The sequence below is a fragment of the Engystomops pustulosus genome, chromosome 3, assembly GCF_040894005.1.
Source record: "Engystomops pustulosus chromosome 3, aEngPut4.maternal, whole genome shotgun sequence".
NCBI lineage: Eukaryota > Metazoa > Chordata > Amphibia > Anura > Leptodactylidae > Engystomops > Engystomops pustulosus.
Genome location: NC_092413.1, coordinates 183,401,483 through 183,417,726, shown reverse-complemented (window position 1 = coordinate 183,417,726; position 16,244 = coordinate 183,401,483). Strand labels below are relative to the sequence as shown.

At 37.9% G+C, this 16,244-nt stretch overlaps 1 protein-coding gene across 3 annotated transcripts in view; it reads left to right on the top strand.

Annotated features, from left to right (window-relative positions):
- Window positions 1-732: 732 nt before the first annotated feature.
- MYO7B (myosin VIIB) overlaps window positions 733-16,244 on the top strand; it is an 84,722-nt gene continuing 69,210 nt past the window's right edge. Inside the window, exons 1-8 of one of the 3 annotated variants that reach the window (XM_072143177.1) lie at window positions 733-916; window positions 2,578-2,639; window positions 7,845-7,894; window positions 10,605-10,696; window positions 14,069-14,176; window positions 14,388-14,540; window positions 14,642-14,826; window positions 15,470-15,591. In XM_072143177.1, the coding sequence (XP_071999278.1) occupies window positions 10,655-10,696; window positions 14,069-14,176; window positions 14,388-14,540; window positions 14,642-14,826; window positions 15,470-15,591 (610 nt within the window). In that variant the 5' untranslated portion in view covers window positions 733-916; window positions 2,578-2,639; window positions 7,845-7,894; window positions 10,605-10,654. Of the gene's footprint in view, window positions 917-2,577; window positions 2,640-5,737; window positions 5,942-7,844; window positions 7,895-10,604; window positions 10,697-14,068; window positions 14,177-14,387; window positions 14,541-14,641; window positions 14,827-15,469; window positions 15,592-16,244 lie in introns of those variants that run through there. The other 2 variants (XM_072143175.1, XM_072143176.1) reach the window with 2 other exon arrangements.

Genomic DNA, 16,244 nt, shown 5'->3' with positions numbered 1-16,244 from the left:
GTATTTATAACATTTTCCTGTCTTCAAAAGCAATTTGTGCCAAATTTACAACTTTTTGGTAAAGTTTTGTCAACCCATAAACATTTCGCTTCAGACAACTCTGGATTTATCCTGTGAATCCAGATGTGTTAGACATATTTATAAAGTGCAAATTTTCAAATAGTTGCAAATTTAGGTGATACTCTGTTGCAGTTCCCTTCTGGATTAGGAAAAACTTGCTAGTTGAGACAAATTTTAAACTTTTCAACAAAAAGTTAGCATATTAACACTTCAAGCGTCACATTTATCAAGGTATCTAAGCCTCTGATAAATTTGATGTGCAAAAGACATCAAAAGAGCTTCTTAGTCACTCTAAAAACTGGAGTAAGATCCTTCATAATGATAAATGTGCCCCAAAGAATGGTAAATGGAAAAGTTTATGAAATTGCTTTAACAATGTGCCAGATGTCTTTTTTATGTAGCTACGATATGGAAGGTTTTTTTTTAATTATAATGTTATTTTTACACTTGTGAAATTTGATAATTTTCCTAATTCCTATGAATGCAGCATGTCCTGGGAAATGGTTAAATTTTCTTATTTTAACCAATCTTAAGAGTAGTACAAATTACAAGCATAATGTTAATTTAATATTTTACCAAGTCTCGTATGTCAGTGCAGTAGTTAATCCGTTTCGAGCAGACATCGGGAGGGGTGAAGTAAGCATGTGAGAACATAATGGGATTTCTCAGTAGGGAACGCTGACCTGTTTTCATCTTGAGTGTGAAGAAGCCTCAGTTACCCTGGAAGTCCTCTATCTTTGCACAAATTAACAAGAAATGCAAAACCAAATATGACAATAGACATTTACAGTTAGATCCTATATGGATGTGTGTAGCTACCTCTCTGTTCTGTAGCAGATGGCATCCATATAATCCAGTAAGTATTAAACATACCTGGAGGATTGGCTTTATATGAGTATTTGTATTTTGTTTTCTGGATTATATATTTGTATTGTTCTTTAATTATGATTAATTGAATAGTTACTCATTTGTTTTTTTTATTGTGGCAAATAGACATATTTTTAGATATGGAGACACTTCAATTTTATATATTTTATACATCCTTGACATTTTAGAACAATTCCTTCATGTCACAGAGAAGTGTGGTACTAACACAATCTTTGTTGCTTATAATTGTTTCCAGTTTTTTTCTCTAGTTGTAGAATGTTTCTATATATTTTTTCATATGTCTATAAAGGCAACAATCTAAAGATCTCTGCTACTATAGGGCAAAACTGGTGACAAACATATCCATCAAGCAATGCTCATATTGTAACTTGTAAATTAATTTGATAAGGTCTTAGGAGAGGATTTTGATAATGGTGGGGCAGCAATCTTCTTTATATTATGTGCTCACTTTTGATGGACTGTGCACCGTTTTCGGGGCTAAAACGGCTTGCTCAGGTATTTAAGAAGCGCGTGCGCTGGGATTGTGCCACACGCGACCCTTTTGTGGCACGACTGCGCTGGCTTTCATGCGACACAACTTAGGGGGCATGCCGTTAAATTGTGTCGCGAACCCTAGCCCTAACATGCACCACTAAAAAGTTGGTGAACTCTGTAGGCCCTGAGCGGGGAAGCGACACATGCAGGATATCGGGGACACGATCTTAGTGAATCGCAGCACAGTGCATTATGATAGGACAACGCACTCTCTGTGAACTCCGCGGACCAGGTAAGTAAATGTTCTCTATTGTGATAATTTCCAAAAAATGCACCTTGTTATATCAATTCCTTTGCAGTAAAAATTAATCTGCGAAAGATTACTTCTAGACGACTGATTTTTTACTGTGTTCTTTTTTGGAAAAGAAAGTAGGATTTCCCCTTATTGGCCTACTATTGACTTTTTACCATAACCTCGCATTAGTCAAGGTGAATGGTATGGTTGGAGTAGCCAAGAAGTCACATTACTTGGTCACTGTATTCATATTTTGGACTACAAACCATTGGTGTTATAATTACACAAATATTTTTCCTATTCCAACAAAAAATTTTTATGGCAATAATAGTGAAAACAGCAGCAAATTCTTGCTGCCAAATAACTTACAATCCTGGTGAAAACCTGATGGCATTTGTCAGGATTTGTTAAGATGTTTCAAGCATTACCATCATATTGCTGTTAAAAACAGAAACCATGCTATCACTGTGAACATAAATCTAGCTGCACATGCTTTAGGGGTGCAGAGAATGGCAGGAGTAGTACAAGGAGTGTGTCGCAAGCCAAGCACTTACATTTACCGGGAACAAGAAGGTGAACTCCAGCAGACCTTATTATGGAAGCGACACATGCAGGATATCGGGCGCACGCTGGTAACGAATCCCGGCAGACTTCATCCTCGTCGGACATTCCAGATTGGGGATCGCGCAGGGACCAGGTAAGTAAATGTGCCCCAATGTATAGCAGGGGGTTTGTTGCATTACCACAACAATAATAAAATACTGGAGTTGCTGGCCTGGGAATATTTCTGTTGTATGTTTTTCAGAGTGAGAGTGTCTTCCAAATTATGAAACTCTAATATGACTTTAATTCATTTACAGGTTGACTGACGGATATTGTTTCAATCACACTGATCCCACTTCTACCATGGAACCTGTATATGGCAAGTACAAGAGAATAAAGGGCCACTCATTTAGACAAATTGCTTACTTCTGTACCTACTTCTATTACAGACAGACACTGTCATTCGACAGACTGATGAATTTAAAAAAAACAAACACATATTTAAAGCAATAATTTTTAATTTAATAATAAAAATTTTAAAACATAAAATAATATAACTGTGGCTGTAACAACCCATATAATAAAGCTATAATGTCTTCAAGGGGTTGGCTGCTTTACTGCATGTTCTTGAAATGTGTGTGTAGGGGGATATTAGGTAATTTCCAATATACATCTATTTAATGTTCTTCACTGCTTTCTTGATATGTAAAGTGAAGCCTCCTGTCTTTTATCTCATCAGCCAGAGATTCGTGACCATAAAATTTCCGGAAATGGAGGGTCATGAAAATCAATCACCGAACATCTTTCCAGGACCTTAAAGAGGACCTGTCACCAGATTTTGACCCCCCCCCTGACTAACAATGTCTACAGATCACAGCAGCCTCCATGGAGGATGGAGAGGAGTAGAAGTCTATGGAGGCTGCTGTGACGTCATGTGGTCAGATACATACACTTAGGATAATATGACCCTGCATTTTATGAACAGGAATGTTTTACCCCTTCAGAATAGCCTAAGGTGGATAAATCCGTATCTCATCTCCTTATGTCGAGGCCGGGAGCTGCAGCCTCTTCTTGTTTCATTACCGCTTCACCTTTCGGTTCCGATAGAAGGTCATCTGACCGGAGCTCAGTTACTCAGTACAGGCTCCAGTCCCATGACCTTCTAAAGCTGTGGAAACAGTAGTGGAGGCAGTCTGTAATCGGAGGTCAGGGGCACAGGCGCCCAGCAACATTTATCAGCCTGCTGAGGCAGAAGCTTCTTGCTTCTTGCTGCTCTGCTGCTTCTGTGTTGCTGTAGGATCACCTATCCTGCCTGTGTGTACTGAGCTCTGCTACATTAGTCGGAACATAAGGGAAACACGTGTGATGTCAGCGTCAGTACGAGTCAGCCCTACAGTCAGTGCCCTCATCAACATCATGTAAAGTAGAAACAACACTGTGAAAATTAATTAAAGTTAATGGGGCACATTTACTTACCAAGACCTGCGCGATCCCCGATCTGGAGTGTTAGCCGGAATGCACATCTGCCACGATTCAAGAAGATCCTGCGCCCGATATCCTGCATGTGTGGCTTCCCCGCACAGGTCCGCCGAAGTTCACGTTCTTCTTCCCAGTGCATGTAAGTGCTTGACTTGCGATACAAATTTAAATGTTAAATCCAGCGCGTTGTCCAAATCCGTTGGATCGTCCAACAGCCGCCCCCCCCTCCGATTTCTGTCGCGTGAAAGCCGATGCGCCAAAATCCGATCGCTTGCAACACAATCCCTGCGCGATCCCCGAAAAGTTGGGAAACCCCATTAAAATGCGGCCAAGGGGCCCTTAGTAAATAAGCCCGAATGTGTCTGGCGTGTATGTGTAGTGTGCCAATTGTGTAAGTAGGTTAGATATCTGATCTACACGTGCATATTGTGTTCATGTTTATTCACATGTATAATGTATAAATATAGTGTGTGCATGTGTTTGTTTGTACTGTATATGGTTTGTGTAAAAACACCCATCCCCCCACACTGTATAATGGCACTCTACCACTGTATAATGCCATCCTCCCACCACACATTATAATATCATCCCCCCAACACTGTATGATGCTGCCCCACCCACACAGTATAACACCACACCCCACACTGAATAATGCTACACCTCACACTGTATAATGCTTCCCCTCACACTGTATAATGCCATCCTCCCACCACAATTTATAATATCATCCCTCCACTGCTGTATGATGCTGCCCCGACCACACTGTATAACACTCCACCCCACACTGAGTAATGCTACCCCCACACTGTATAATGCTACCCGCCACACTGTATAATGCCATCCTCCCACCACACATTATAATATCATCCCCCCAACACTGTATGATGCTGCCCCACTCACACAGTATAACACCACACCCCACACTGAATAATGCTACCCCTCACACTGTATAATGCTACCCCTCACACTGTATAATGCTTCCCCTCACACTGTATAATTCCATCCTCCCACCACAATTTATAATATCATCCCTCCACTGCTGTATGATGCTGCCCCGACCACACTGTATAACACTCCACCCCACACTGAGTAATGCTACCCCCACACTGTATAATGCTACCCGCCACACTGTATAATGCCATCCTCCCACCACACATTATAATATCATCCCCCCAACACTGTATGATGCTGCCCCACTCACACAGTATAACACCACACCCCACACTGAATAATGCTACCCCTACACTGAATAATGCTACACCTCACACTGTATAATGCCATCCTCCCACCACAATTTATAATATCATCCCTCCACCGCTGTATGATGCTGCCCCGACCACACTGTATAACACTCCACCCCACACTGAGTAATGCTACCCCCACACTGTATAATGCTACCCGCCACACTGTATAATGCCATCCTCCCACCACACATTATAATATCATCCCCCCAACACTGTATGATGCTGCCCCGCCTACACAGTATAACACCACACCTCACACTGAATAATGCTACCCCTCACACTGTATAATGCTACCCCTCACACTGTATAATGCCATCCTCCCACCACAATTTATAATATCATCAGCCCACCACTGTATGATGCTGCCCCGCCCACACTGTATAATACCACCCACCCATTGTATTATGCCATTGTCTACACCTATGAGTTATTTATTTTTATAAGTGAAAATATAATACTCCTCAGCGAAAAATACTCCTTAAAAATGGTAAGAGGAGTATAATTACTCTTCTGGAAGAAAATTTAGTGCGACCTCTGAGCACAACGTAAATTTTTGTTGTTACTTTGTTCTACAAAACGGTAGCAAAAAAACTGACATTATTTTTCTTTTTTATACATTCCCTTGATTTAACCCTTAAATGTAAAAATACTATTAAAAACTGTAAAAAAAATAAATAAAAGAAGCCCCCTATAATGGAAAAAAATGTAGAAGCAACTAGGCCAGGTCATCATCAGGAAAAAGTGGTCTCGTCTTGTTAAATTTTCTGCTTAGCTGTGTGAAATTTAAGGCAGTAGGCAATTAAAAGGTTACTAGATATTCATTTATGACTATGCAAAGGAGGAAAGGAAGAGGCATTAGCTTGAGTACAAGAAGAGCAAAGTCCACTCATGAATGAGAGGAGAGCAGTGACAAAGCTTCTTTTTCGTTGGAATATCTACCAAGCAGCACACACAGAAGGTAATATTTATATAACGTAACATGTAGAAAAGTAACATGTACAAAGTAAGGAATTCAACTGGTAGCCTGTAATGTACCTATGTATAGCAAAGTATAATAATACACAATGGAAGAGCCTTGTCTTTCACATAAGCTTGACGATGATATTACATAGATTAAGGTGCTGCCCATACATCATCATAATATTATTTTAGATCTTTGGACCCCGTTGGTGTAAGACATGTATTTTTTAAATTTTCTATGGAGCAGATGAACAGAAATGGCTAGAGTAGGTGTGAACTTACCATGAGAAATATTATACACTCAACAGGCAAGGGTAAGGTAAAGAGATCTAGGTTAGAGGGGTTTTAACAAGTTAAATTGTTATGTCTTATCCGCAGAATAGAAGATAACAAATTTATTGGTGGAGGTCCGACTGCTGGGACCCCAACTGATCATGTTCTGACTAATTGAATGAATCAGCAGGTCAAGCATGTATCTGGAGAGTGCCAGACATAGACTAGATAACAGTATAACAAATGGATCTTCATTAGCCAACTTTCAATATGGATTAGATCACCAAGCATTGACCTCCAATCGTGAACACATACCTACTCCTGTAATATACACTTTACCAAAAAGATGGAGTACAAGGTACAAGGTACACAGTCTTAAAAACCATGTATCTTTATTGTGTTGTCTAAAAATCAATGTACAAAAAGCATCTCAAGATTCCAAATACAGCCATTAGGCAGATGCATCACAGACATGGCAGTGATATAAAAGTACAAGCACAATTGCAGCCAGGTTTATATGTACCACTGTAATCCCCTTTAATTCTTGCTAGTTTTAAAAAAGCACCTTAGAAGTAGTTTACATGCCTGGCAGAAAAGTAATACAATAGAGATACATTGTTTTTAAGACTGTGTACCTTGTACTCTATATTTTAAATATTACTGTAAATTGCATGTTAATAATTGTATGTGTAGGTATTTTGTTGAAAAGAACCACTGTCACCTCTCCTGGTATTTTAGTAAATAATTGCATTTCCCCATAGCATAACATAAAATATTCTTATATCTCAGATATTTTATTCCTATATTATTCCCTCTAAATTAATTTTTAATTTTTTTAAATTATTTTAATTTTTATAACTATTTATTTTATAACTATTTATTTTATAACTATACTATATATATATATCGCACCAACATTTCCTGCCCATTGCCATCACTATCTATCTCTAACAAGGCTCACAATATAAATTCCACCCAATGAATAACAGAGTAACATCAGAACATAAAACTTAAAAAAGACACTCGGCACTGTCCATTTGTTATATGGTCTAATTGCACTTTAGTCCCAAGTACAGGCAGTCCCCGGGTTATGTACAAGATAGGTTCTCTAGGTTTGTTCTTAAGTTGAATTTGTATGTAAGTCAGAACTTACATCTCTCTGGTCTCTGTGACAATTGGATTTTAAAACCTTTGGGATGTCATAAGAACCAGGATTAACAATAAACCTGAATTGCAGACACCCTACAGCAGATCATTGTAGCCTGGGTCTAAAGTACAGTAAATTACCAAGATCCAGAGGTCCGTGTGTAACTAGGGGTCGTCTGTAAGTCGGGTGTTTTTAAGTAGGGGACCGCATGTAGATGGGGTGAACTCCAATATTAGGTAAATCTAATACAAGTATTGTATTGTCCATGGTAAGCAGTAAGTAGACTTGTATAACCACAACTGTATCTTGAACTTGTATTTATCTAATATTGATTTCCTATTCCATGGATATTCAATGTTTGTTTCAAAGAAACGCCCTTTAAATAAAGCAGTGTAATTTTAATATTGACATACTTGTACTTTCTAAGCATCTTTTCTTTCCTAACCCAGTTGTGCTTATAGTTATGTTTTATTATTTACAGATAAGGGTAGAAACACCAAACCCTGAGAAGAAATGGTTATTCTTCAAAAGGTAAGCTGCAACTGTTCTAATACCTCTTTTACACACCTGTGCTCTATTCATGTTCTGAGTTCAATGTTATAGATATCATTTTCAATATGAAAACTCTTATTGTAGGTATTTACCAGTTGTTAGCAGGAGTGGACACAGGCATTAAAGGGTCCAAAGCAAAATATGGGTCTCGTTCCACCAGTCAGCCAATTATGCCCTTTGTATATACAGAGTTGCTTTGTTTCCCAGATTTCTATTGTGGGTTATTGAGATGGCTTCTAAATGAGGGAACCCCTATCTACATGGAAGTTAACCTGCTAACTTGTGTACATAGTATTTTTTCAACTGGAGATCATACTGAGTTATACATTTCTAGTCATTAATGGCAGTAAATGGGTTGATAGGAACAAGGATGCTCAAGGTTGTGAGCTGGGAATACTTGCAGGAGCTGGAGAAGCCTACCTCCTTATCCGAGGAATTGTGTAGCTGAACACGTCATATGCCCATCTCTGTATGGTTGTTAGCAGTGAAGAGGTTTACTTCAGTATTTGGCAAAATAACTTTTTTTTTGAGCATTGAAACAACATTCAAGTGAAAGGGACAGGAAATGCAGGATGATCTAACATAGAAAAAGAACACTTCTCTAACCTTGTCTTTATAGAATATTTAATTTTTAAACCTGGTGTAAATTCTAAGTAAACAAGTAACTAGGAAATAAGGAAACGGGCAGGGCGGGGTGCGGAAAGTGGGGTGGATCAGTTATGCAGTACTAGCATGTATACAGTAGGATAATGACACTGCAAGAGAAAAGCCACACAGTAAGAGGTCCTATTAGTTTTTTTCCATCATAAGATTGGTCTTATAATTACTGGAAATGAAGGTGAGTTGTGATTATATAATACCTTTATTTGATGCGAGCAAAGCGTGAGAAAGAAAATAAAATGTAAGGGTAGGGGAGATAATGGACATGGGAAGGATCATAGGGAAAGGAAAGAAAGGAGATCGGAGAACGTGCTACTTCCAACTCCAGACACCAGTTGGTAAGAGGAGTAATGGATTACCATACAATGTCACTGCACGAGTATAGGGGGGAATCTTTCCTTCTTTTCATTTCTATGTGGTATAATGGAAGCAAGTTTGAAGTTTGTTCCTAATTCTAAATGGAAGGATAGCATTACATTGTTTCCACAGTAGGAAGAAAGCTGCTGAGATAGGACTGTATGTATTAAGTAGTGTAGAAGCGGGTTCACCGCTGCTCCATTCTGCTCCTGTATAACTTGTATAATATGTTATGACTAGTGCAGGAATATCAAAAAAATCCAAAGACATTTTTAACCTTTTGTCTCACTTTGACCTTTTAGGCCGGTACGTGTTATAACACAATACATTGTTTTTTTTCTGAAGCGTTTTTTTCCCCAATATTGTTGGGGTCCTTAGTAAAAAATGAAAGTGAAAACTCTAAAGGGTATGGAGTGCTTGATCTGTGCTACCGCTAACCTTTCTGTTGTGGGCTATCCTTTTATTTTTATGCATTTACATATTTTTTTGTAGTGAATGTATCGCATCATGTGCTTGAAGCAATTAAATATCATGTGTGGCCAATTTACTATACATAAATGTTATTTATTGTTTGCATGCAATCGTCGCAAGTTTGGGTTATGTAGGGTTAGTATCTAAGCTGTGTTCTAACACTTTGTAGAATTTGTAAACAAGTCTTTAGTGCGGTAAAGTAAGGTTACATTTGCTAATCCATTTAGTTAAAGTGGAGACCTCTAGTAATCCAGAAGATTAGACGTGCAATCAACAAAGTATCTGAGGAATATATTTTTTTGTAGCTGGCCCTTAGACATTTATTGTGAAAGTCAACCATAGGCAATGGTTCACACAGCAGTATTCAGTATTCACATGGCAGTATTGAGTATTCACGTGGCAGTATTCAGTATTCACACGGCAGTGTTCAGTATCCACACGGCAGTATTCAGGATTCACATGGCAATGTTCAGTATTGACATGGCAGTGTTCAGTATTTACACTGCAGTGTTCAGTATTCACAGGGCAGTGTTCAGTATCCACACGGCAGTATTCAGGATTCACATGGCAATGTTCAGTATTGACATGGCAGTGTTCAGTATTTACACGACAGTGTTCAGTATTCACATGGCAGTGTTCAGTATTCACACGGCAGTGTTCAGTATTCACACGGCAGTGTTCAGTATTCACACGGCAGTGTTCAGTATTGACACGGCAGTGTTGAGTATTCACACGGCAGTGTTCAGTATTGACACGGCAGTGTTCAGTATTCACAGGGCAGTGTTCAGTATTGACACGGCAGTGTTCAGTATTCACATGGCAGTGTTCAGTATTGACACGGCAGTGTTCAGTATTGACACGGCAGTGTTCAGTATCCACACGGCAGTGTTCGGGTAAGTATTTTGCATCAGCATGTGTAAGCCAAAATTAGTAGGTGATTTTACAGACAAAAATAATGGGAAGATTTGTTTGTCTTCTGTGTTTAAAATCCATTTCTGCTTTCGGCTTACAAATACTGACAAAAATACTACAGTAAAAAGGCCCTCACTTTCAGGGGCACTTTTTTTTGTTTTTGAATGCAAAGTATATAACTGATAACAGATAAAGGGTATATCGAATGTCTCTTATCTGTAGACTGTCTCTGAAGTAATTCCTGATGAAAATTTGTTATGTGTGCTCATAAATTATTCTTATATTCTAGCTTTGTGGCAAAAGAATACACAACAAATCATTTCTAAAATCAGCCTTCCAATGGCCTTTTCCCAGAAGGCCAATGGATCCTCATATGAACAGGCCAGTATGCCACATGTAGTGTAGACAATCCTGTGTGGTAGATGCTTGATCTTTATATGTTCATTTGCTTCCTTATACTGACAATCCCTGTAGTTATAGTAATGCTGCTCCCATAGAATCGTCAACTGTAATCAGTAGAAAACTTTATTGGAGGGAATCTATTATCATGGAACTGTGCCATCAGCCACGCGTCCTTCAAGCCTCTCTATTCCCCTTGGTGTGGAGGTGGCATAAAGGAGATAACAATTGCAATGCCTGGCCGTTCCCCAAACATTGAGATTCATAAAGCACCAAGGAATTAATGGTGCTCTATAAATAAATAATAAAATAGCTATAAAAATGGCATACAAGCCCTGATAAAATCTCCTGCAAGGTGTATAGAGTTTTTAAGTGTTGATAAATTCGGTGCACCATTATGTCTGTCTGGGATATTACTCTACTTACTAAGGCACCTTTGTCCGATACTGAGTTTGAGACTATTTTTGTCAATTTTTTTTTCATTTGCTAAATCTGGATAAAAAAGCTTTTTACATCCATAGCTTCCCAGCGACTTTTCAAGACTGGAGTGAGCAGCTAGAATGTTAACACACTTGGAAGTATTTGGGACTAAAAAGTTGCACACCACAAAAAGTTGCAAAAGTGAGACTAAACAGGCAACTCTTCACATGTACCACAAAGGGGAAAAACTTAAAATACATTGCAATGATTAAGTAGGCCAACCTCAGGAAACTTGAAAAAGTGGCAGCCGAAACTATGATACATGTGCCCCTATGACTACTTATTGCATAGCCTGGCCATATAAATTAGATGTGTACCAGCCTTGCTGTTTTTTAACTTGTTTATCCAACCATCTAACATGCATGAGGTCTTCCAACTCTCCTCTGATAGCATGGTTGCTCATCTTTTCTACATTTACATACATAATAACCATAATAAATCGTGATATACAAATGTCATATACAGGCAGTCCTAGGGTTGTGGACAAGATAGGTTCTGTAAGTTTGTTCTCAAGTTAAATTTGTATGTAACCCCAGACAAATTTTTTTTGGTCTCTGTGACAATTGGATTTTAAAAATGTTGGGTTGCCATAAGAACCAGGATTAACAATAAAGCTTCATTACAGACACCTGTGATAACTGTTATAGCTGATCATTGTGTACAGTAAATTACCAACATCCAGAGGTCTGTCTGTAACTAGGGGTCGTCTGTAAGTCGGCGTTCTTAAGTAAAGGACCACCTATATACTTGTAATAATTGTAGTGCAGCTACAATTAAGAACACATTCACTGTAATTACTAACGCCTGCATTAAGCCAATGATAATGGAAAAAGTTACTTGGCTGAACTGAGTGTGCATGTCTACGGTGGAGTAGGATGAGTATAATGATGATATTTTACCCCTTCTGATCATGTTCACACAGATCTTTCATTTGCTTATCAGATCTGTAGCCCTAGTTCGCACTATAGACAGCAAAGATAAGCCGGCCTTCATCTCCAAAAACATCAACCTTTTCATTCCATCCATGTGCCTACAAAATAGCATATGATAAGGGGTTGTTTGAACCTTGAACTACTCAATATGTACATTACTATATAGCAGAAAGCTATTTATGACCTAAATTACTATATAACAGCCTTGCAGGCTAGTAATTTACATTATGATGACTGAATAGCAAGCATTTCTAACATACGTGCAGTATGTTTTTACCCTAAAAAGTATTTTTCAGGCATTTACATATCTTGGACTGTGACATAACTGTGTGTATTATCTAAGTACTGTGACATCTCTGTGTTGATTATATGAGCTGCTTACAATCTGTTGCATAAAATGTTATGTTGTAGGTGGGGAGGGGGAAGATTTTGGCACCCATGGTCAGAGAAACTATAAAACGTGGTGTCTGTAAACTTAGATGTCACTGATATTAGCTTCATTCCTAAAGGTTCATAAAATGAGGAGTTATAGAAAAGTTAAATATTAGACTAACAGATGTGTCCACATTGCGTCAAACATGATATTGCTCTCTGATACTTACAAATTACATTACCAGGGGTGTTTCCATTTACTTAAAGGTACAATTTATCCTGTACCCAGTATTTTATTGAATGATGTTATCCATAAAAAGTAACAAAGCTAAAGTGGATAACAAGGTTATATCATATGACTTTCATATTACAGCTTACACAATATGTATCAGCTTTGACCACAGTGCAGGGCACATTGTTGTATGACATATTATGGGTGCAGATACACCCAGGGTACAATAGTCCTCATATTATAGTCATTATTATCCAAATAATAATGATTCCACATATTGTGTTGTATATTATAATATATAATAAAACATAAAGTTTAACTTTCATTACTCTTTTGCTATGTTCATTGGGGATTTTTCTTTTATATCTAAACCTTTATACTTCTATTTTAAGATCATATTTTGGACATACCAATGTCCCTAAAATGTATGTGTGTGGCTACAGCTCTACCCGCCAAACCACCTTCCATTCCACTAACACCACTTAGCCATAGAGATTCACATTTACATTGGAAAAGGAGTCTCAATTGCTAGTCCATGCCCTCATCCTCTCCTGCTTGGTCTACTACAATATTCTTCTCTGTGGTTTCCAAGCTTTATATCTAATGCTAGCTACATTTATTTCAGCAAATAATTGATATTGTTCAAAAGTTATACAATTTTCCAATATACTTTCTCTACAGTTTCCTCTTGGTTTTCTAGATCTCTGCTTGCTGTCATTTAACAGGAATCTTCATTGTGAATATAAACTGGTCCCTAATCATGTGATGTCACAAAGGAGCACGGCTCGTTATATCATACAGCTCTAATTACTCTCTGTGATATAACGAGGCATGGACCTTTGTGACATCACATGAACTGGGACTAGTTTTTATTTACAGGAAGTAAACACTGAAAATGAGCGGAGATCTAGAAAATTGTGAGGAATTGATACAGAAAGTTTAATGGAAAATTGTACAACTTTTCATTACACAAACAATAACAATAATTTGCTGGAAGTGGACAACCCGTTTAAGTCAGAGAAAGAACAGAGCAGTAAGAGTAGTTAAAAATAGAGAAAAATAAAAATCCTGAAGGGGCTAAGTCTCCATGTCAGGCGTCAGAAAGTATCTCAGTTTAACCAACTGGAGTGGCGAACTGGGTATCCCACAGATCTCAGTATTCCAGGGAAGCACGCTACCTTTTAGATGGTTTGCTCAATGTTGCACAAATGATACTTTAGTTAAATATTGATTATTTGTATAAAACCTAAGTATTTTTACATTTTCAGTCCTATACTTATAAATCCTGTGCTTCACACATCTATTTTACTGCTGCCATAACACATTGCATTATTACAGGGGGAACATGTTTGGTTGGAAATCCCATCTGACAGCCGGGTGCCCATTGGTGCAGTGGTTCAGGATACACGTACTGGACAGACCTTGCTCGAGGATGATGATGGCAAGGTAAGTGTAACTAGTATACATCTTATATAAAAAGATATAATAGGTTTAATTTGCGGAAGGTAAACAGCAACACAGCAGCGCTGAATGGTAATAATGATATATTATATTGCAATACTGCACGGTGGTCAGCAAGCACATAGTTTTTCACACCACAGTCGTGTGCCACTTGCCTTAGACTTTATGTTTCAGGTTTTTTCCCTTACTGTTGTAGGAACATTGGATATCGGCTCGGGACATGAGCAGTATACATTCTATGCATCCTAGCTCAGCCCAAGGAGTAGAGGATATGATCAGACTCGGAGACCTCAATGAAGCTGGAATTGTTCACAATTTGCATATCCGATACAAAGAAAATAACATTTATGTAAGACATTGACATTGATGTACACTTGCAAGAAAATCATTCTGCTTTTTTCATAGGTTATAGACCAAGGCTTATTATATAACAGCATATATTTATTACAGACATATACTGGAGCCATTTTAGTTGCTATAAATCCTTATGAAGAGCTGCCTCTTTACCACACTGAACAGATCCAGATGTACAGAAACAGACGCATTGGAGAGCTCCCGCCACATATTTTTGCCCTGGCAGATACCTGTTACTTCAATATGCAAAGAAATGGAAATGATCAATGCTGTGTTATAAGGTACTGATGATAATAACAAGAATAATTCTAAAAATAATATAATTTATATATTATCTTTTATACATATATATATATATATATATATATATATATATATATATGTATGATGATATATATATATGTAAATATATATATCTTCAGAATCCAGATGTGTACATTTAAAAAAAGTTTTTTCATTTTTTGCGTGACTTTTCGCAGTTTGCAAGTTTTTAGGCGCTGAATCAAGCAGCTTACCAAAGTTATGGTCCCAAGGATAAAATGCAGTGTGCCATATTAATCTTTGTAGCCCAGATGTTTGTTAAACTAGTACAACTTTTGGGCTCTGAAGTTGTCCCATTTTTGCACCTAAAAAGTTGCAAAAGTGAGACTGAACAGGCAACTCATCACATGTATCACAAAGGGAAAAAACTTAAGTTATATTGCAATAATTAACTAGGCCAACTTCAGGAAACTTGAAAAAGTGGCACCCGAAAAACTATGATACACGTGCCCCTTTGCCATTAAAGGCCACCTCTAGAATGGGGCAATCAGTTTGGCTTGCATGTAATGTAATGTGTCATTTTGCAAAACAACTTTCCAGATACTGTCTTTTTCTGTGGTCAAAGTATTATTTCTTTCAAACATTCCAAATTTCTAATTCCAGTGGAGAGTCTGGAGCTGGGAAGACTGAGAGTACTAAATTAATGTTGCAGTTCCTGGCATCTTCGAGTGGCCAACATTCCTGGATAGAGCAGCAGATTCTCGAGGCCAATCCTATCATGGAAGGTATTCTGAACAAATGACAAGGAGTTTGTATTAATTCACTTTTGGCAAGTTGGTTAAAAGTTGGTTAAAATAAGTACAAAATCATTACTTTTTATGAGCCCTATGAGCCAGGTATTCAGCAATAGGTTTTGAAAATTAGATTGGTGGGGTACAAATGGAAGGGCCTATTTAGGCTAGCACCCTGGGGCAGGCCTTAGACCAATTGCATATGCTTTTTAATAGCAAAATTGTTTTAATGCAAGACAACGGGTGCTGGTTCCCGATAGTATGCGTTGTAAATACAATGCTAGTTCCAGATATGACCGCACCCTGATATGTCAGAGACAATTTGATGCTTGTAACTGATTCTCATACCGTTTTCTTTATGAGGATATAAGAAAGGCTAAGACAGCTTGATACTAAACAGTTTGAAGATCTGAGTATACTTCTGTATATTCAAATAAAATCTTAAAAATATCTTAAAATAATATATCTTTGGCCATTTGGGAATTAATCAGATTTCAGCCTTGGCAACACTATTATGGTTCTCTCTGAATCTTACATTGTAACAGATTATGTACATTTTACACATAATGAGGACATTCATTTGAACATTCCGTACAATTTCACAGTACATTTATTAAGGTCCCTAGAATCTTAAAGAGAGTCTTCAT